Source organism: Micropterus salmoides, unplaced genomic scaffold (genome assembly GCF_014851395.1).
Source record: "Micropterus salmoides isolate LMB-PRFRI ecotype aquatic unplaced genomic scaffold, ASM1485139v1 Ms_hic_scaffold_2, whole genome shotgun sequence".
Lineage (NCBI taxonomy): Eukaryota > Metazoa > Chordata > Actinopteri > Centrarchiformes > Centrarchidae > Micropterus > Micropterus salmoides.
Genome location: NW_024041150.1, coordinates 21,752,323 through 21,771,832, shown reverse-complemented (window position 1 = coordinate 21,771,832; position 19,510 = coordinate 21,752,323). Strand labels below are relative to the sequence as shown.

Below are 19,510 nucleotides of genomic sequence, written 5' to 3'. Positions count from 1 at the left end.
TGGGGTAGTCTAGCAAACTGCTGACAGGGAATGGAGACAGAACTGAAAGACAAACCTTTGCTCAACAGTTCAGTTCATGTTAACCAAGAGCAGAGCTGCACACGCAGGATCAGGCAGTCAAAATCATCTACAGCTGATTATTTCTTAATTCTACTTTTCAAAGTGCTGCACTGTACCAGCACCGTCACAGTGCAGTGTTATTCGTCTAAATTTTGTTAATGGTTCAGTACAGCCTGGGAACATTGAAAAAATAGTGCTGATCCAGCACTCTTATCCGACTTCAGCCCCCTTTCAAAGGCCGCAGGGTGGATGGGTTCTGCTGCTGCTATTGCTACGCATGCTATCAGACCTGCCTTAGTAATTGCAGTAGAAAACTGACAGTACTGACTGTACATTGCTATACCCTAGGACAGCTGGGCCCAGCACAGATGCAGCAATTATGAACAGCCGGTGATTCCAGTTCTGATCCTCGTACGGGTGTCTGAACACGGGAACATGCAGCAGCATTTACTTCATGTGCCCCAAGCTTTTCAAAGAGCGATCAACCTTGATCGAAATATAGATCAGTCATCAGTCAAAAAGACTTTTGGAGGAGTCTTTTTTTGTGCCTCTGGGCACTGCCTGCTCTGCTTTTTAATCAGCAGAGGGAATAAGACAAGACTCAAGAACCTTGCAAACATGGAGGAGACTTGTGTGGTTAAAGATCAATTACCCTTGTGAAATTATGACTGAAATCCAAATTCATCCTACGCAGTGTAACAGTAAAAAAAAAAATAGTAGAAATGTTAGCTACTGCACTTATCTTTTAAATTGTTAATGTTACATACAGTACAGGTTAACATATGCTTTACTAAACACAGTGAGCGATCTTTGTTTGGTGCACTTCATTGATTATCTTCCTTGCAATCTGTTCCAGAGGCTGAAAGTCAATAAGCTAGTCCAACACACTGGGTGCAAATGGAGTTAATGGGTAATGGCATTTGTATCACATTACAACATACTGCAGAAGAATGTGGCATAACATATTACATTATAATGCTTTATCGTTTCATATATCAATTAGTGGAAAATCCTAATGTATTTCCAAAATAGAATTATCGCAATGCTTTCAAACTGAAAGACTGGCTAATTAATAGAATATTTAATCTAATATGCCCTGCGGATGGCTTTAGATAAGAAAAATGTTACACAGGAAAGGCCATTGTAAATGGTAGATCCATAATCTATTTGTGGTGTTCAAAAATCCAATACAAAGTCAAGCAATTTCAACATATACAGACAACAATGCAACAGTCTCTTCAGACGCTTTGGCCCAACTTTAGATCAGTGGTGAACAATCAGCATGTGTCAGTATCTACTAATTAGCACTCCTTCACAGAGAGAAGGGAATTAAGCAGTGACGTCAGCTTGTGTCATTGTGGTTTGTAATGAACGCCTGCACACAGTCTCATCGCCACCTGCTGCTGCAGACTTCAAGTCAATGTCTGGATTGATAATCCATCAGCAAGTGCCATTCAAAACATACACAAATCAGGCATGAAGAGAGTGCAGGCAGCAGAGGGCTCAAACCAAGTAGAAATCATTTGTCTACTTTTCTTATTTCTGCTCAGTCATCCTTCAGTACTGTCCTCCTTGCACAGTGGAAGTACTGGGGAAGTACTTTTCGCCGCATTTCCCTCTTTCTTCAGGGCCTTCAGGCACTTGTCAAGCCGTTTGACGCACAGTGTCACATCTTCACGAGTGATACCCACAGCCGAGGCAGCGTTGAGGTAAGGACATGGGTACGCCTCGGAGTGCGACATAAAGCCACGGAACGTGTGTCTGCCTATGGTCTGCTCCTTGCCCAGCGGTATTACCCTAGAGAAATGTGTTTAAAACAACAGAGCAGTATTGATTATTTAATATACAGTGAAACAACTAGAATTTATTATTTTTTTCCAACTGTGACCTAAAGCTTAAGCTATTCACTTGAAAAACAACTATTATTTAAACAGGATACCAGTAATCTGACTATTTGGATTATTTACAATAACATGGTAAAACTAACCATTAGCAAAACAAACTCTAATTAGCAAGGTTTCATTTTTTTGTACTCAACATGAGTGCAGCAGCACAAAAAAGTTTTTGATTTTGTATAATATACTGATTCACTGTTCAGCCCTAGTGCTTGGCAGGGAGTGTTTAGTGGGGTTTGAGAGCTTTTTTGATGAAAACAGCTTCCAAAAACTACACTATGAGAGGTGAGAGTGAACTAAAAACAGAAAAGTTGTGGGCCATAAAACAGAAACATGCTACAAAGCATGCACAAAGAACTGAGGGTAACTGCAGTCGGGTGAAACTCTGTGGCTTCGTCACTACAAGCAACCCCTCCCTGTCACATACAAGTCATATGATCTATTGTTAATATTTATTTATTTATTTTTTTTTTAATGGAGGTCATACTTGGCCCAGCTTGATAGCATCCAATCTGGCCAGGTACATGTGACAGACTCATATTTGTGTCATTTGAGACCCAATACAGTTTTACCTTGTAAGTGGGCTGCTAGTGGTCGTCTCTGCAAAGTTCAAAGCTTCATTCAGAAAGGTAAATTCCTTTTTTTGATAAAAAAAAAAAAAAAAAACGAAAGACACGAGGCAGCTCTGTATTACCAACGCACTGCAACCTGAAAGTGTTTCAGACAGGTGGGTATTTGAAGCGACAAACTGCTTTTGAGCTGTAAAAAACACTGCAATACCGTAAACAATATGCATGCCTCTGAAATTTGGCTGTGTTTCACCACTGTCAGCACAGTTTAGAGTCACTTTAATGTGAAATCAATTACTGGCTAGCTTTTAGGACTGTGCGTATGAGAGTGAAACCATTATGTTAGAGAAATGCATTGTAATAAGATGTAGATCTCCATTAATGCGTTTTGCTGGATAAGAGAATAGCTCATCGTTAATGTGAATGAAGCCAGCTCCCTCACACAGTATTCATGGGTAGAACTGAGGATACTTTATTTATTAAACATGTATCGTATAGTGCTATTAATGACAAAGATTCATATGTGTCATTGAAGCATAAATCTTAGAAGTCAATGCATGTATTTAAGTATGCTACTGAGATACAAGGACAAAGATTTTTGAGTCAGCTCTGCACTCTGACCACGGGAAAATGTTCACTGGACAGAAAATCAGTAGAGTGGGGAAGGAAGGCTATTTCTTTGATGCCTTTTTTAAAAATGCAATTGAGCCACGAGTGGGTTAAAATCTGAACAACAAATAACAAGCATGACAGGATGACCCAAATAAATCATTCATTCAAATATTTTAAATATTTAGATGTGCTCCTATGCTTGGTCAAAAACTATTGCAGGGGGAAAAAATGGGAACAGCAAACAACTTGAAATGCTGCGTTTTCGCAGCCAAGAGTGACTGAGGCAGAAGGCAACAAAGCAAGAATTGACAAATCCTCCTCCCTACTGCTAAGAAACAACACTACCAGTGGGAGTGAGAACATGGCAGTCAAAGCTGCGTCACAGTTTGCGCCTGCTGTCCCTGTGGAGACGACATCGCTCTGCGGATCGTAATGGAAGCATCCTGTTAAATTAGGATGGCCGGTCTAATCATCTAAAGTAGTTTCTGCCCCGCCATATTCAGCAGATCCATCTGGCTGATTGCTTATTTCCACTGACCATTCTGTTTGGCAACGCACAGCGCATCACCTTATTTTTAAGGACAGACAAACCCTGCTTTGATGCCGACTCTCTCCCCAACGCACGCGCACACACACACACACACACACACACACACACACACCCCACCACAACCTCTTGTTGTAGATCCCCTCCCCATGTTTCCATTTTCAGGCCAGAAGTTTTTATACCTGGCTCCTGACACTTGCCGGGTGAACAACATGGAGCCCAGCTGAGTCACCGCCTTGTCGCTATCGGCCTGGAGACCATCCAGGGACATGGCTGGAGGAGAGGTGCCACACCCAACACACAATGATTACATGAAATATTCAGGATTAAAAGACATGTATTAATACAGGGTCAGAAATGTAGCTTTCACAACTAAACCGCTGCCAAAATAAACCAAAATACACAGACACAGTGTGTAGACCTGCTGGTTACATTGAGCTTACCCAATGAAATGGGGTTATGTGGGGTGTGAAGCAATCTCTCTCCGTGTGCAGAGGCCAGACTCTTCAGCTCCTGAGCCAGGAACGAATAAATCTCCTGCAGGACATGCAGATACAGAGAAGAGATGCATGGAGAGACAGAACTGGAGGGAGCAGGGGCCACGCAAAAGAACTATAAATAGCAACACAATGCTTTTTTCCTCACTCCGCCGCAGCCTTATTTTAGCAGCAGCAGCCTTGCTTTTATTGCTAATCAAGCAAATCTACCCACAAGCAGGCAGGTCCATGTCCAAACCCCTTCCTTCGCCACCCTCCTCTCTTTCCACTGCCTGCCTGACAGTAAGCGTTTCCCTTCAAGCATCAGCAAGAGTAATGTGTCCACTTCCTCTCCAACTCTGGCCAGGATCTCTAGTCACGTCTTACATCCACCTCTGGGATCAATTAGAGAGGCAGGAGAGGAGGGAACGCATGCATTTATCCTGAGATTTTAACATCCACATGTTTAAAACACGCTGCCAAAGTGTGTTTAGTTCAGAGTCTCAAAGCAGTGTGTGGAAGACTGAATAAGGGAGATGGAGTTCTGTTGCTGCAGAAGCTGTACAACAAACAAATCGCAGTGTTTTTGTCGTTGGCTACCGGGGCCAGATTCTCCAGTGAAGCGTCGCAGATTAAAAAGGATCTGCTCTCTGCAACAGTGTGTGTGTGTGTGTGTGTGTGTGTGTGTGTGTTTGTGTGTGTGTTTGTGGTGTTTCGCCGTACTCTGCTGACTCATACGTTTCTAATTTAAAAGCATCAAGGAGGAAAATGTTTTCTGTCATGAGTCAAACACAAATAGCCTTTCAATGATGTCAAGTGTCTCCAAGTGTCCCTTGTTCTCTAATAACAATGGGTGACTTCATCATCGCTGGAGAGGAGGGGCGGCAAGTGGAGGAGTGCGTGCATGGCAACGACTCTGCAGACAATAAGTGTGTGTGTGATGACCAAGTCCCATCCTTAACAAAAAAACAAACATCATCTGCTGGTTTCTTTTCCATATCTCGACATTTTCTAAAGTGAGAACACAAGGCTGTAAATTCATCTCAACAGATGAAATGTCTGAATTATTTAAAGCTTTTGAAGGGTGGGGGGTGAGGAAATCACTCAGTTCTGCAGACAATATGGAAAACTGGTCCTGTACATTAATTATGGATAATGTGGACCAAGAGAAATCAATAAGCCTTGATGGAGTTGGGTCATGCGAGAGGCCAGAGGAATTTCCTAGAGATATACTTCTTCTACGGAGTCGGTTTTATTCTAATGGAATTTGGGTATTGCATGCCATCCAGTAAGGTAATTTTTCAGTTTAGGTCTAGTGCATGCCAGAAAATTAGATATAGATGTAAATGAGGCATTTATTTCCGAATCTTCCCGAGGTCTGCACGCCAACCGAACCAGATATAGTCCAGTACATTTAAGGTAGAGCAATTCAGAGGTGAGAGAATGCTGCAGTGCCTACCATTTGAAGAGGGGGATGCTGCATTGTGAGCAACTCTGCTTTAAAGCAGGGAGCCACCGGGGGGGGGGGGGACGTTTTCTGAAACTTCAGGATCAATTTTATCTCGCTGTAGCATACTCCTCCCTCTACAAAGCTCATTCCTCAGTCAGCCTGCAGGTAAGCAAAGAGCTATGCGCACACAGTCATAGTATGCGAAGCACTGCTATTCAATATAACTTATGTAAGCTGTGTTTTTTTTCCCATCTTCAGGGGAAAGATGTTGACACAGCACGCAGAGAAACATATTCAGGCCAACTACAATACAAGACCGTCATTGCTGCAGTGCGTTTTATACCAATATATTAAAATATTTAGCCATATAAAAAGGTGATGTGTGCAGGCTCTCACTTTTCTTTCTGACAGGAGTTTCTTGTAGCCACTGGCTCCCAGAGTGAGGAGGGTAATGAGGACATCAAGGGAAGGTGAGGCTGATGCTCGACCTAGACAAAGAAGGCCAAGAAGGGACTTTGCTAAAGCAGCTGTAGAAATTAGATATCCACTCCTCAGCTTAACTTTTTAACAAAAATAAAAGGAGCATCAGTGGCTGGAAAGGTGAAGCATTTCATGTGCGTCTATGGCAGACCAGGTATCAGTTTTCTTGCACTGTTTGTAAATGAGTCGTGCTCAGAACTGACCTGACAAGAAAAACCGAAACTGAGCAGCCATGGGTGAGGGCTTGGGCTGGGGATCAGATCTCAGTACTGACCGAAATGTGTTTGAAACAATGAGTATCAAAAACTGTCAAGTATCAAAAACTGGCATTGAATGCTTGGTCAGATTCTTAGTTTTGCTTATGCATTATTTTATCACATAGTTTCTTTTTATACAAGTAGACTTTAAAGAATCTCAGAGAGTTGGCTTATTTTTTTAAAAACATTTCATATTCCTAAAAATAAAGATCCTTCTAATATCAACACCAAAACTCCTGTATCATAGTGGCGCAGGTAAATTTCAAATCAATACGCATCCCTAAGGATGGCCTACTCTCGCTCAGTATCAGTTTTCCTTTTTTCCTTTAAGTATCATTCATGCTTTTTCATCACCTAATTCTCATGAATTGACTTCATTCATATGTCTTTACTGGGTTCATATCCCCAAACTCAACATATAGAGAAAGTTCTAGCAATAAAATTGCAAAAGAACAATAAAAGTTTTGTAAAAATAAAGAAGGTGTGTCCTCAATAAGGTAAAGCCCAGTAAATATTTACATGAATACATCAGGTAAAATAGGACTTTGTACTTACACTTACATACCATTTTATCATGATTTCACTTTACAAATCTTAGCCAGTGTTAGTGTTAGTACTCACCTGGGTACATCTTGCTAATCTCTTGTATGAAGGACTCGTCAAAACCTGCGATTATTGCGCCACCTACTGGAACCATAAAGTTCTTGTCCAAGCTCTGCACAAAGGCGTCTATTCTTCCAACTCGAGCTCCCTGATGAAAGACATATTAAAGAAAGGACATGTAATTACTGTACAATTAAAGACAAGCTCGAGTAGTCTACTACTTCTTAAATGCAAATGACACAGATTGGGGAAGAGTGCTACCAACCTGCTGTATAAGGTGCATGCATTTGGACGACTGGACTCCATATGCATTGTTAACTATGTGTGGAATGTTATATTTGGCACACACAGCAGACAGCTCCTCAAGCCTACGAGCAAAGATAACAAAAGTACATTTAGAAACGTTAAAAATTCTACCTTTGATTAAATAACTGATGACAGACTTCATGTGATCCGATTCCTTGTAAATCAACTACCAAGGAATCTATAAAACCCTAAGGTGGAAACTGAAAACATTTTACCTGTCTGGTACCCGCGGGGCAAAGCAGGACGTTGTTGAGTGAATACACAGGATGTTTTCGTCCCCGAGCTCCTTGATCTTGCGTTCAACTGCTTCCAAGTCTGTCCGCAACTCATCACCCTCAAGAACATTCTCCACCACCACTGGTTCAAAGCCTAATAAAACAATCCGATATGAGCAAGAAACCACAGAAGCACTCGGGTTTCAATGAGGAAGAAGCTCACGTCTAGCCAGCACAGGGGTGAAAATGCGAACATAAAGTGCAAAGAACAACAAAGACATACGTGCCACTGTTTCTGAATTTTGGTGTATCAAACATTTGTAAATGGTGTCCTGGGATGCAAGAGTGACAGCACATCGCACACTGGGGTCATTATCACCTGCTGTGATCATGGCTTTGAAACAGGACTTCTGGTCGATGCGAGGCCAAATGATGTAGCGAGCCGTGGGTCTCCGGTGACGAAGAGTCAGGAAGCACAGAGTCAAGCTCATTCCTGTTGCCATGGGAACTACAAAGCAGCTCGCCACACTCCGGGCACCTGTCAGCCAGAAGAAACAAAGAATGCTTTTAGTTCAAATAAAGACCTGAATTAAAGGGGCACACATCCTGTACAGTTTACTCGTCACCTGGTCTAATAGGATCTGTTTTGGGTCCTCTGTGGCTCCGAAGGAGCTTTTCAAAAGTTTTTTTCAAATGACCTTGATGATGTCATCAGAGTTATGGCAGCTTGGACTTAGGAATTAAAACGTAAAACGCAAATTCTATGTTACAAATTGGAGGTGTGGTGTTTGAAAGAACAGAGCATTTAGGAGACAGGGATGGTCTAATGAAAGATGCAACTGAGCTGCATTATGGGAAATGTACTGTAAGATCCTGCATCTTTGGAGCCCCACCCATACTAGCATCTTAAAGTCAGGATATCTCGGCCTCTGCTGCATCTATTTTCATCTCTCTTGTGATCCCCCCAGCTTTATGGAGCTGTACTATTAAATTAGTTAAGTGGCTCTTTAACATTAATTTCTAGGTGAAACACATCTTTCTGCAACTGCTCAATGGTTTAAAAGTAACAAAAATTACAACATTATTTGGGACAAATATTGTTTGTTCTTGCAAAGTATACAACACCCTTAGTTTGAATGATAAGAAATACATACCCGAGAGCTTTAAGATGTCCAACACAACTGAATTGGTCAGCTTGTTAAGCAGACTGGATCCTGCAGCTTTGGGCTGAACAGCAGCAATGTCACCTGACCGACCTATGCCATGGATCAACCTACATAAAAACAGCTGAGTGTCACCACAGGAACTGTTTATCAACTTTCTAAACTTTGTGAAAAGTCCAAATCGGATTTCACTGTTCACTAGTAAAGATTTCTATGTACCTCTGAATATACTTCATATGAATCACAAACTAATAAGCACTGAATTTTTCTATTAAGATATTTATTTTATTGAGGAAAAGGGACTGAAAAAGGATTTCTTAATTTTACTCAAGCATATTTGTAGGAAAAACATTTTATCATAATAGTTTTGAATGTTCTACCTCCGATTTGTGAAGTGATCCACTGTTTGGCATCAAGTGTTTGTTCTGACCATGAAGAAAAGTTTAAACTCACAATTAACCATCTGGTTTCTACAACTTTCACTCAAGAGCAGAAATCAGCCTTTAAACTTGAAAGAAACAATGATTTAACATTTATTGTGATAATTATCGTTATCAAATGATAAGAAATGTCTTATCGTGCTAATCTTTTTGGCCACATCGTCAAGCCCTACGATAAAGTATATAACCCGACTGATACTACAATTAGGCTGATTCCATCAGGAAGATTTCCATTTTTAAAATTGGACACAACATTATGCAGAGCGACTCCATTCAAACATTATAAAGTTGATGCCAAACTCTAACCTGTAATGCCGTCTTGCCACGAGGCTGGATGCCACCCGGCCTTCCCTCTCTCCTACACCACAGTTGCCGAGGAAGTTATTGCTGTCCATCACAGCCAGCTCATTCAGGAGGAGCTCTATGGTGCTCTCATGCCATCCCTCGTCTGGACACTTTCCCTGCAACATACACAATGGGGAAAAGTGAGCGAATCTGCAGTGACCGCAGTGACCTTGAGGACAACATGAAGGCAGCTGTGGACGTTACCTGCTCCAGTAAGTGCCTGATGAGCTGCTCATGGCTACGACGCGCCTGGCTCCCCTGTCGAATGTAGGAAGGCGACACTATCGTCTCACTCAGGCTGAAGTTTTCACTGTTCATCTCTGTCAAACAGCTTCATGTTAACATTAGCTGACACTTCTCATATGGGAAGATTCAGTTAAGTTTAAGTTCATTAGTGCAATCTATGTCTGCAGAGAATAGGCAGGCTAAAAGAAAAGTATTATAACAAATAGTTTATCTGTTTGAACATTTAATAGTGTTCCAACAGAATCCCTCTTTATCGGACCATCGTTTGATAACTTTTGAGTTTGTATTGCTGACCTACATGCCATTGGGCAAAATTTTTTGAAGATGTCTGTCTCATAGTAATGTAGCTAAATTTAAGGATGCAATTCCATCAGCTCTAACTTCATTATCAGTTATTATTCATTATTGATGGCATCGCCCTGGCCTCCAGCACCACTGTGAGGAATCTTGGAGTTATCTTTGATCAGGACATGTTGTTTAAGTCTCACATTAAGCAAATCTGAAGGACCGCCTTTTTTCACCTACGTAATATTGCGAAAATCAGGAACATCCTGTCTAAAAATGATGCAGAAAAACTAGTCCATGCATTTGTTACTTCTTGGCTGGATTACTGAATTCCTCATTATCAGGCTGCTCGAAAAAGTCCGTTAAGACTCTTCAGCTGATCCAGAATGCTGCAGCACGTGTTCTGACAGGAACCAGGAAAAGAGATCATATTTCTCCTGTTTTAACTTCTTTGCATTGGCTTCCAGTAAAATCCAGAATAGAATTTAAAATCATTCTTCTTACCTAGAAAGCTCTTAATGGTCAGGCACCATCTTATCTTGAAGAGCTCATAGTACCTTACTACCCCACCAGAGCACTGCGCTCCCAGAATGCAGGGTTACTTGTGGTTCCTAGAGTCTCCAAAAGTAGACTAGGAGCCAGAGCGTTCAGCTATCAAGCTCCTCTCCTGTGGAACCAGGTTCCAGTTTGGGTTCAGGAGGCAGACACCATCTCCACATTTAAGAGTAGGCTTAAGACTTTCCTCTTTGATAAAGCTTATAGTTAGGGCTGGCTCAGGTGAGTCCTGAACCATCCCTTAGTTATGCTGCTATAGGCCTAGACTGCCGTGGGATTTCCCATGATGCACTGAGCTCCTCTCTCCTCTACTTTCTCTCCCTCTGTATGCAACCTCATCCCATTATTGCATGTTACTAACTCAACTTCTCACCGTAGTCTTGTGCTTTCTCGTCCCTCTCCTCTCTCCTCCTATCACTTCCTGCAGGTGTTTCTGGCTCTGGAGCTGTGGAGTCTGGATCTGTGGTTGCGAGTCACCTGCTGCCCCTGTGTTCCTGCTCAACACCCTCTGCTGCAACGACTATTGTTACTAGTCCTATTGTTATTATTGTTATTATTATCATTAACACTACTGTAAATATCTCTACCATTTTTCATTCAGTCTAGAAAAAACACCACCTTTACCCCCCTCTCTCCTTCACCCCCAACCGGTCGAGGCAGATGGCCGCCCACCCTGAGCCATGGTTCTGCTCGAGGTTTCTGCCTCTTCAAAGGGAGTTTTTCCTTGCCTCTGTCGCCTAGTGCTTGCTCTTGGTGGGAATTGTTGGGTTTCTGTAAATAATGTAATAATACGGTCTAGACCTGCTCTTTTATGAAAAGCGCTGTGAGATAACTGTTGTTGTGATTTGGCGCCATATAAATAAAATTGAACATACACTACCGCACTCTGATCTGACTTTACTGCATTTATTGTGAGCTACACGTTTTGCCCATTGCTTCTTCAGGCTCACACAATGAAATTACAAAAACACTCACAGGTGTGCTAAGTAGACTCAAAGTATCTCAACTTTCCCTGAAGGTAAAACACACCTCAGAAAAACATATATAATCATCATTATCACAAGAAGGAGCTAAAATCTAGTTTCTCATTAAGTCCATGAGGCTCAATCGTGTTCAATTCATGAATCCAAGAAAAGCTTCCCCTCTTAAAAGTTGGTAAATCAGGTTACACCCTCTTGGATTAGGACTCAATCTTTCAATGGCAATAACTAAGTAGCCGAACCATGTTTTCTCTCTTTATAATGTCTAGCAATGGTATAACCCATGTTCCCATTTCTAATGGCAGCCTTATGCTCTGTCACTCTCAAGTTAAGATTCTGTTTTTTTTGGCCCACATATGTTAAGACACATGGACATTTCAAAACATAGACAACATGGGTAGACAGACAATTAATGAATTAATTTATGTTATATTTCATGATTAAACTTTTTGTATCAAATGTGTTGGAACAATGTGCACATTTGCCACATCTATAGTTCCCATATAGCTGCAATGAAAGCCAATTAGTGTTTGGGTTCTCTGTACATGGACAAAATCGCTGACATTTCTGCCTCCCCTGAAGCAAAAACAAGGTCTAGAATCTGATAAATGGTTCAACTTTGGGTCACATTCTAAGATACTCCAATGTTTATTTACAACCCGGTGAACTTATCAAGAGATGGTACAATATTTGGACACAAATGTTGTTCTGTTTTCAACAGGTTTAAGGGAAGGCTTTGATAATTCTTTCCCATCTAATCTAACCAATAGAAAAGATAGGCCCGAAGAAGCAATGGGCGAAAAGCGTTGCTCACAATAGATATATCTCAGTATTGGCATATTCAGTACGTTGGCTGTAACCAGAAATTGCAGTACAGAAAAAGCAAAGAGAGAAAGAGAAACTAGCTGTTCAACTGTAAACTATCCTACTTACTATTACCTCTATACTTTGTTAAAAGCTCTTTAATAGATTTAAGGGACCTTTATAATAATAGTGTAGGGACTAAAAAGTCATAATATCTTTTCCTTTTTAAATCTCTTATGGAGTGCCCCAACTTTATGAAAGGCCAATAATAAACTGTGGGAGTACTTTGACCTCTTTCTCACTGTCCATCCCCATTATTGATCAGGCATGTCTACTATGACACAACCGATTCAAAACGGCTGTATTAGTGTATGAGCATGAACACTGTGGGAACCTCTCAAGTTTAACTGTCAGAAATAATCTCGCGAGTTACAGAAACTGAGCATGGGGAAATACAAAATGTCCATTTGCAACTACATATTTTATCTAATTCATCGCAGGTTGTTGTAACCTGCTCCACGTGGTGCTGCTATCTTGGCCAGGACTCACCTGTAAATGATTTCAATCTCAGTGAAGTCTGGATAAACACATGTATAACGTTACATCTCTCTCACCCGCAAAGTTATGTTACAGTCTGCATGTCTCTGGCTAACGTTATCCTAATTTACCTGGCCAAGGTTTAACAACATCAGGAGAACTCGAACATAAACAGATAGCCACAGATACCCCCCACGAAAACGGCGTGTTATATCAAGTTCAACGACTCGTTATCAACCACAGAGGCTGTAAATAACGTTGCCCTTCATATGTCAGCGGTGAAAGCGTGGTAGCAATTTCATTTAGGCTACTGTTGAAGTTATTTACCTCTGCTGCTAGCTGCTCTGCTAAGCTAATGTTTTCACGAGAGGAACAAGACCGTACAGCTTCAACAGAGATGGCTTGTAGCAGTAATTATATTGGCTTACCTGCCAGCTTTCATGTGAGACCACCCCTGTTTCAAACCGCCTCTGAACTATCAGCAGACATGAAAGCAGCCAGGCAGGACGAGGGGGAAGCAGAGGACACGCTCCGTCACGAAGTCACATGGCCCAGGAGAGCTGATCATGTGACAGGTGTTACGCCGAGTTTTGCCTGCCTGCCGAGAATTGTATGCACCTCGATGCTGCTATTAAACACTATAATATGTGGGGTTTATCAATGGTGATAAATGATTCTAAGTATATATTTTATTTAGTAGAAGTACCATTCCTTGACATTCAGTAAATTTAGCCTATGTGGTGATAACGCCGTTTGATCAATGACCACAGCAAAATGTCTGAAAAGGACCTAAAGAGGTGGATGCATAATTTATTGAATTGAATTTCTGACAGTTTAAAATTGTTAAGATGATATATGGGTATTTTAAAAACAAGTCAGAGTAAGAAATGAATGATTAAACGGATAAATGCACCCAACTCATAGGCCTACATGATATTTAAATAAATATATGTTATAAATATGAGTGGTGTGATTTTGGAAAAGGACTGAACACATTATGTTTTATTAAGGAGTTGATGGTTGAATAAATAAATAGCCTACTTAAATGGCCTTTAACTGGATCCACACCTATCCACAACTATAGCCTACACACTATTGATATTGAAGCCTTTGGAAATAATTTCACAAAAGACACCTTTGATTTCAGCTCTTGTGTCAAATTTATTAGAATTATTTACAAAATTATGTGAACAATAACATAATTTTGGGACCAATCAAAAATGCACTTCCAAAGTGTGCAGCAACACCAAAAACAACAAAAAAAACAACAACAACAAAAAAGTAAAACTCCGCAATTCAAAATGTAACTAACATGAAAGTAACAAAAAGTATTGAAATTAAAATGAAATGAATATTATGCAGAATGACCCCTTTCAAAGTGTTACATTATTATATACCTATACAGGTATACTATTTAACTGGATTACTATTACAAATACATTCAATTGTTGTGTATACAACATTTTAATATTAAAGTTCATCAAGATGAAGCAAATTTGAATGATTTCCTCTACTGCTGGGAACATAAATGCATAATAATGCATCATATTTTATACATTTATATTATATAGATCTTTTGTGTATATTTTAAATTACATTTTTAGACCACAAAATAACTAGTAACGCCAGTCAAATATAAGTACTGTAATAAAAAGTACAATATTTCTCTCTGACATGTACTGGAGTACAAGTATAGTATCAGTATTTCAAAATTGCCCTTAAATGTACTTGTGTGTTACTTGTAACTCCAGGTGACCTTAGATGATTGTAGTTTATAAAATATTTCAGTTTTACTTATTATTAACTACTGTATTTATTTATTACGGAAAGGTGCGTTTATATATTATTACTTACTTCTTACTTCAAAAAAATTTCTCATTGGAGAAAATAAAGTTCATCTTATCTAATCAAATGATATGGAATTTGCTACAGAGTACTTACTACTACTACTACTCTAAAATAAAAATTCAACAGACAATTCTGTAAATTGAATTAGTGCCAGACGAAGTGCCATGAGAAAACATACAAATGGAGATGGGGCTAATAACGTTCTTTAAAGTGCAATTTTGTAATACTGTAGTAATTTGCCTAACTGTATTCCTGTAATCCTGTAGGTTGTAGCCCACTGTGTCAAAGAACTACCCAGCAGGCAGTAAAACACTGTAGTTAATTACATTTATCATTGGACTACATGAACAGGATTCAAAATGGCCAAAATTAAAGCAAAAATGAAACAAAAAATGCAAAGAGCACAAGACAGTAGACTTTCTGGAAGATTTCTCCGTGTAAGTTGTGTAAACAGGCACAGTTATATCCATGGAGAACTTTTTATAGCTGCAAAGGGGAGAGAAAGATGGCAATTTGATGGCATAGCAGGGCTTTCAACTCAACAGCTATGCCAACATCTTGCCTTCCTTCCTGGACCCATGTTCAGACAGAGTTTGGATGGTACGGTCTATTCTTAAATTCAGGCCCAGGTTCACCTTAATCAAGGAGTGCTGGGATGACAAATCAACATATTGCTGATTATATTGAAGACACATTAGACTTGTAAAAGGGGGAATGGCTGACACAACGAGCCAAACAGACCCACGTTGATCCAATGGGTTTGTGCATAGGCCTATGTAGGCAAAAGATGCTTTCAGCGTCAAAGAACTTCAGAAACATGTACTGCTACTATATCAGAATATAATATTCAGGTTTTTATGGTCCCACAGTCGCCATATTAAGGAAGCAATACAATGACTTGACAATGACAAAACTTCAAATGGACAGAAAAAGAAATGGAAAATTTATGTATGGTCTCACAAGGAGTTACAGGACGGACGATATGCAAATCACCTCGAGAAAGCAAAAAAATTGCAGGCCTGTCTCCTCTTGTCTCATCCTTACACCTACCTGTTGCGGTGTCTGTGAAAGAACCCCCAGATCCAGCTCTGCTTTGGTCGGTGTCCCATTTCCATGTGTCTTGACATCAGGCGCCAGCAAAGTGAAAAGTAGGCTGAGGGTGGAAGAGATAAGTCTGCCTTTGGCCGCCCACTTCTGTGGCAGGCAGTGTCAGTGGATGACTATCGCAGTTGTACTGCATGGTAGGTGTGTTTTGTCGCTTCCTGCACCTTTGGGCGCTGACGAAAAATCCCACTGGCCTAATTCTGAGTCGGGGAAAGACTTGATCCGTGAAGATATCCGCCCATAACGTGTCAGAACTGACGATTCTCCCGAAATCCCCAAGTAATAACCCATTTATAACAAAATGTTACAGCTTTGTGAAAGGAGGTTGTATCTAACTGTCTACAAGGTAGGCTGGGACATTACATAAGTATTAGTCTATAACCTATTGGAGGATCATTGGACGTATAGCCTACTACTGTCTAATACAGACAAAGCCTATTATTAAAAAAAGTATTAGCCTACCAGAGTCTAGAAATTCGACCATCTCCTTGTTTTTTTTATTTCCATTAGCCTATACCGAAATACTGCACAGACTAAATTAATGGCAAAGTCCCAGTCCCGGTTTACCAGAAATCTGATTTGCTGACCCGCACACAAAATAAATGACTGCATGCAGGGTCTGGTTCATTAGTGAATCACACAGAATGATTCAAATGCTGTCTAGACCAGAAAGCGGTGGCCATCCAGGACAGGGAAACATTATTTTATGTGCGCCTCTCTTTAAGACCTTTAATTATTAACTCTTCCGTACAATAACACCGTGTGTAGGCTAGATGCTGCTTGGATGAGCGCAAGTCGCTGCTAAGCAGATATAGGCCTACAGCAAGTTTACACACCGTTTTGCTCTTATAGACACAGCTGTTGTATATAACTGATTCATGATGGTGAACATTCACCAGCCAGTAAAAAGCATCTGTGTCCCTCCAACAGAGGTGGGAAGTTACTAAGTAGCCTACATTTACTTAATCACTTCACTGAAGTAGGCTACATTTTTGAGTAAGCTTACTTACATGTTACTTGAGTGTCTATGAAGATTCTCAGTCATCCAGCTCATAGTTATCCAATGAAGGTTAAAGTCGAGGGCAAGTGGACTTGGTTGAAGATACTGGAAGACGTTTCATCCCTCATCCAAAGGACTTCTTCAGTTCTGACTGACTGGTCAGAACTGAAGAAGTCCTTTGGATGAGGGATGAAACGTCTTCCAGTATCTTCAACCAAGTTGCCCTTGACTTTAACCTTCGTTGGATGTTACTTGAGTGTTTCCATTTTGTTACTTTATTCTTTTACTCTACACAATATTCCACTCCACTAAATTGGCATCCACACCTGTACTTGTGAGATGTTAGACACACACACGCAAAAAAAAAAAAAAAAAAAAATAATAATAATAATAATAATATATATATAAATATATATATATATATATATATATATATATATATATATATATATATATATATATATAAATGTCTGAAAAGCAATACAAGGTTATGTAGCCTTCTTCTGTACTACCTCTATAATCATCTCATGACTCTTCAGATTTGTCTTGTGATCCTTTGGAGAGGCCCGACCCCTATAGGTCAGGAACCACTGTACTACAACTACTAAATGTATATAAATTAGTTGAAACTAGGTCCACTTCAACTTGCCACAAGAGTAAAATGCTTTATTGTACTTTTATATTACATTTGTTACAAACTTTTACTTGCACTCTCCAGCTTCGTGTTTCCTTAATATATAAATTAAACCCAGTCTGTTCCTCCCTGCACATATATAAAGCTACATCACTGATGAGTATTTTATTCCACAGTCACTGATTGGACACATTTTGGTAATTATTAAGAGCAAAATTGCCCTGTGAGTAGAGATTAATTTAATCAATTTAAGATGATCAACAAGACATAATTCTTTCTTTTCAAACGATTTGACAATCCCAAAGTTGACTTTAGCACCTTCAGCATTGATGACTCACTTCCGAAGGTGTCGACACTGGCCGCACCTGTCAACTCCCACAGAGCAAATACGCACAAGTAAAAAGACAATTACAGGACCTGACAGGGTTAACGTTTCCATTACGTACAGTAAGCATATGTTTATCATGGTTACAGCATTGTAAACAGATTTTGAAGACTGTAATCAATGTGAAGAATTTTGATTTGGCATTTATTTAAAAAGGTAGGCCCTTTAAGGTGACGACTCTCCTTTCAAAGAAGACTGCAATTTAAACTGCAGTTAAATGACATATAGTTACGGGGCAAGAAAAACAGAAATTCAGAAATGTTATGTAACAATGATATACATTTCATATGGTGCCAAATATTACACTGAACTCTCTAAAATCCCAAACTTAATCATCAACTTAACAACAGCTAAATGTCACAGGAGGGTTATTTCAGGACAGATGTTTTCATACATAGATTGAGAATAAAACTGATACAGTATTTAGGAATCAAAATGAACCCTTACTGATAAGAAAAGGCAGGAATATGTAAGAAAGAGGCAATAAAATGATGCATTCAACAACACACAAGCCACTCATACAAAACATAATGCTCCATACCACAGTGCCATATACCACTGCATTTACTGTATAGGCCTATGCTAGTTTGCATTGCTTGTTTCTAGATAGGCCTTAATACACAACGCACAAAACAGCACAAAACACAGAAGCAATGATCCAACAAAATGACCATTAAACTCAGTAACAAACACCTGATTATTTATGACTACATGATGGATCCCTTTTAATAGTATAACAGTTGAGTTCGAAATCACATTCACGGTCCATTTTGAGTTCTTTGTGAAATTGACCTCAAAATAGAAGAAAAAAAAAAACTCTGTTCAAAGAAGGACTTTTAAAATGTAATGGGTTTGATTCTACACCTGGTCCATTTTGTAGCCCACCGAGGCTCATGTCCTGAAAGCTTGACTCTTTGGCTAACACTACCACACTAAAGAATACAGTTCTCAGCCCCCAAAATCAGCTGATAATGATACATGCTAAAACAAAGTCTATCAGTAGCACAAGCAGCTTAGAAAAGTTAGCAGATTGAGTCAGGAATATTATTTATGCAGAAATATCTATCTAAAGTTTGCTAACGTTAGCCACCATAAGCTATTGGTCAAGTAAAGCTGTAGCAGCAAAACCCCTGAGTTTACTACATTAAGCGAGGGTGTTTTATTGGTAAGAAAATTTATTTGTAATGTGAAGAATTACTTATTTCTTATATCAAACATTACATAGTCATGCCCCCCAATGGTAACTAGCATTCCTGTAATGCCAATACAGGAATAGTGAATGATGAAGTGAAGGAACAAAATTATAACAAATAAAATGCCTTACAGTCTATTAAGGCATTTTATTTCACCACAGTTTTTTTTTTCACTCTTTAAAGTTGATACATTCGAGTGTCTGTAACTGTTCATTACAGTTTACAGTTTAGCTTTGCTTTCTCCTTATTTGGTCTTATTCCACTGTTTCTGACTCAGTTTAAAATGTCATAATGACATATCAGAGTATGTCAACTTGTATGGCTATTACTGTACATCATTTTCTCCATGTTGCAAACCCAAACCCGCTTTCAGACAATTCTCAAGCTGAATCACAGAGCCACATGTGCGGCAGCTACAATTCAGATCAACACAGACCCTCGTGTGAGTCATTGTACGGTCTCAAGTCCACAGAGGCCTCTTCATTTGAAAGAGTCATGAAATTAACTTCCCACAAGAATCC

At 39.7% G+C, this 19,510-nt stretch overlaps 1 protein-coding gene across 1 annotated transcript; it reads right to left on the bottom strand.

Annotated features, from left to right (window-relative positions):
- Positions 1-790: 790 nt before the first annotated feature.
- On the bottom strand, positions 791-13,403 carry sepsecs (Sep (O-phosphoserine) tRNA:Sec (selenocysteine) tRNA synthase). Its single transcript, XM_038731495.1, has 12 exons — positions 13,254-13,403; positions 9,623-9,738; positions 9,380-9,534; positions 8,625-8,743; positions 7,850-8,008; positions 7,471-7,624; positions 7,215-7,317; positions 6,968-7,097; positions 6,006-6,097; positions 4,127-4,220; positions 3,866-3,956; positions 791-1,857 (listed from the first exon to the last, which is right to left on the bottom strand). The coding sequence occupies exons 2-12, from the start codon at positions 9,734-9,736 to the stop codon at positions 1,611-1,613; spliced, it is 1,458 nt and encodes a 485-aa protein (XP_038587423.1). The 5' UTR covers positions 9,737-9,738; positions 13,254-13,403; the 3' UTR covers positions 791-1,610.
- Positions 13,404-19,510: the final 6,107 nt, after the last annotated feature.

What these genes read in the sequence shown, in the direction of transcription:
- sepsecs (XM_038731495.1), bottom strand. Translation starts at nt 9,736, where the DNA reads ATGAACAGTGAAAACTTCAGCCTGAGTGAGACGATAGTGTCGCCTTCC. An exon ending in GCCCCGCGGGTACCAGACAG is followed by an intron (nt 7,318 to 7,470) that starts GTAAAATGTTTT and finishes CTTTGCTCGTAG; the next exon opens with GCTTGAGGAGCTGTCTGCTG. An exon ending in GATTAGCAAGATGTACCCAG is followed by an intron (nt 6,098 to 6,967) that starts GTGAGTACTAAC and finishes TTCTTTGTCTAG; the next exon opens with GTCGAGCATCAGCCTCACCT.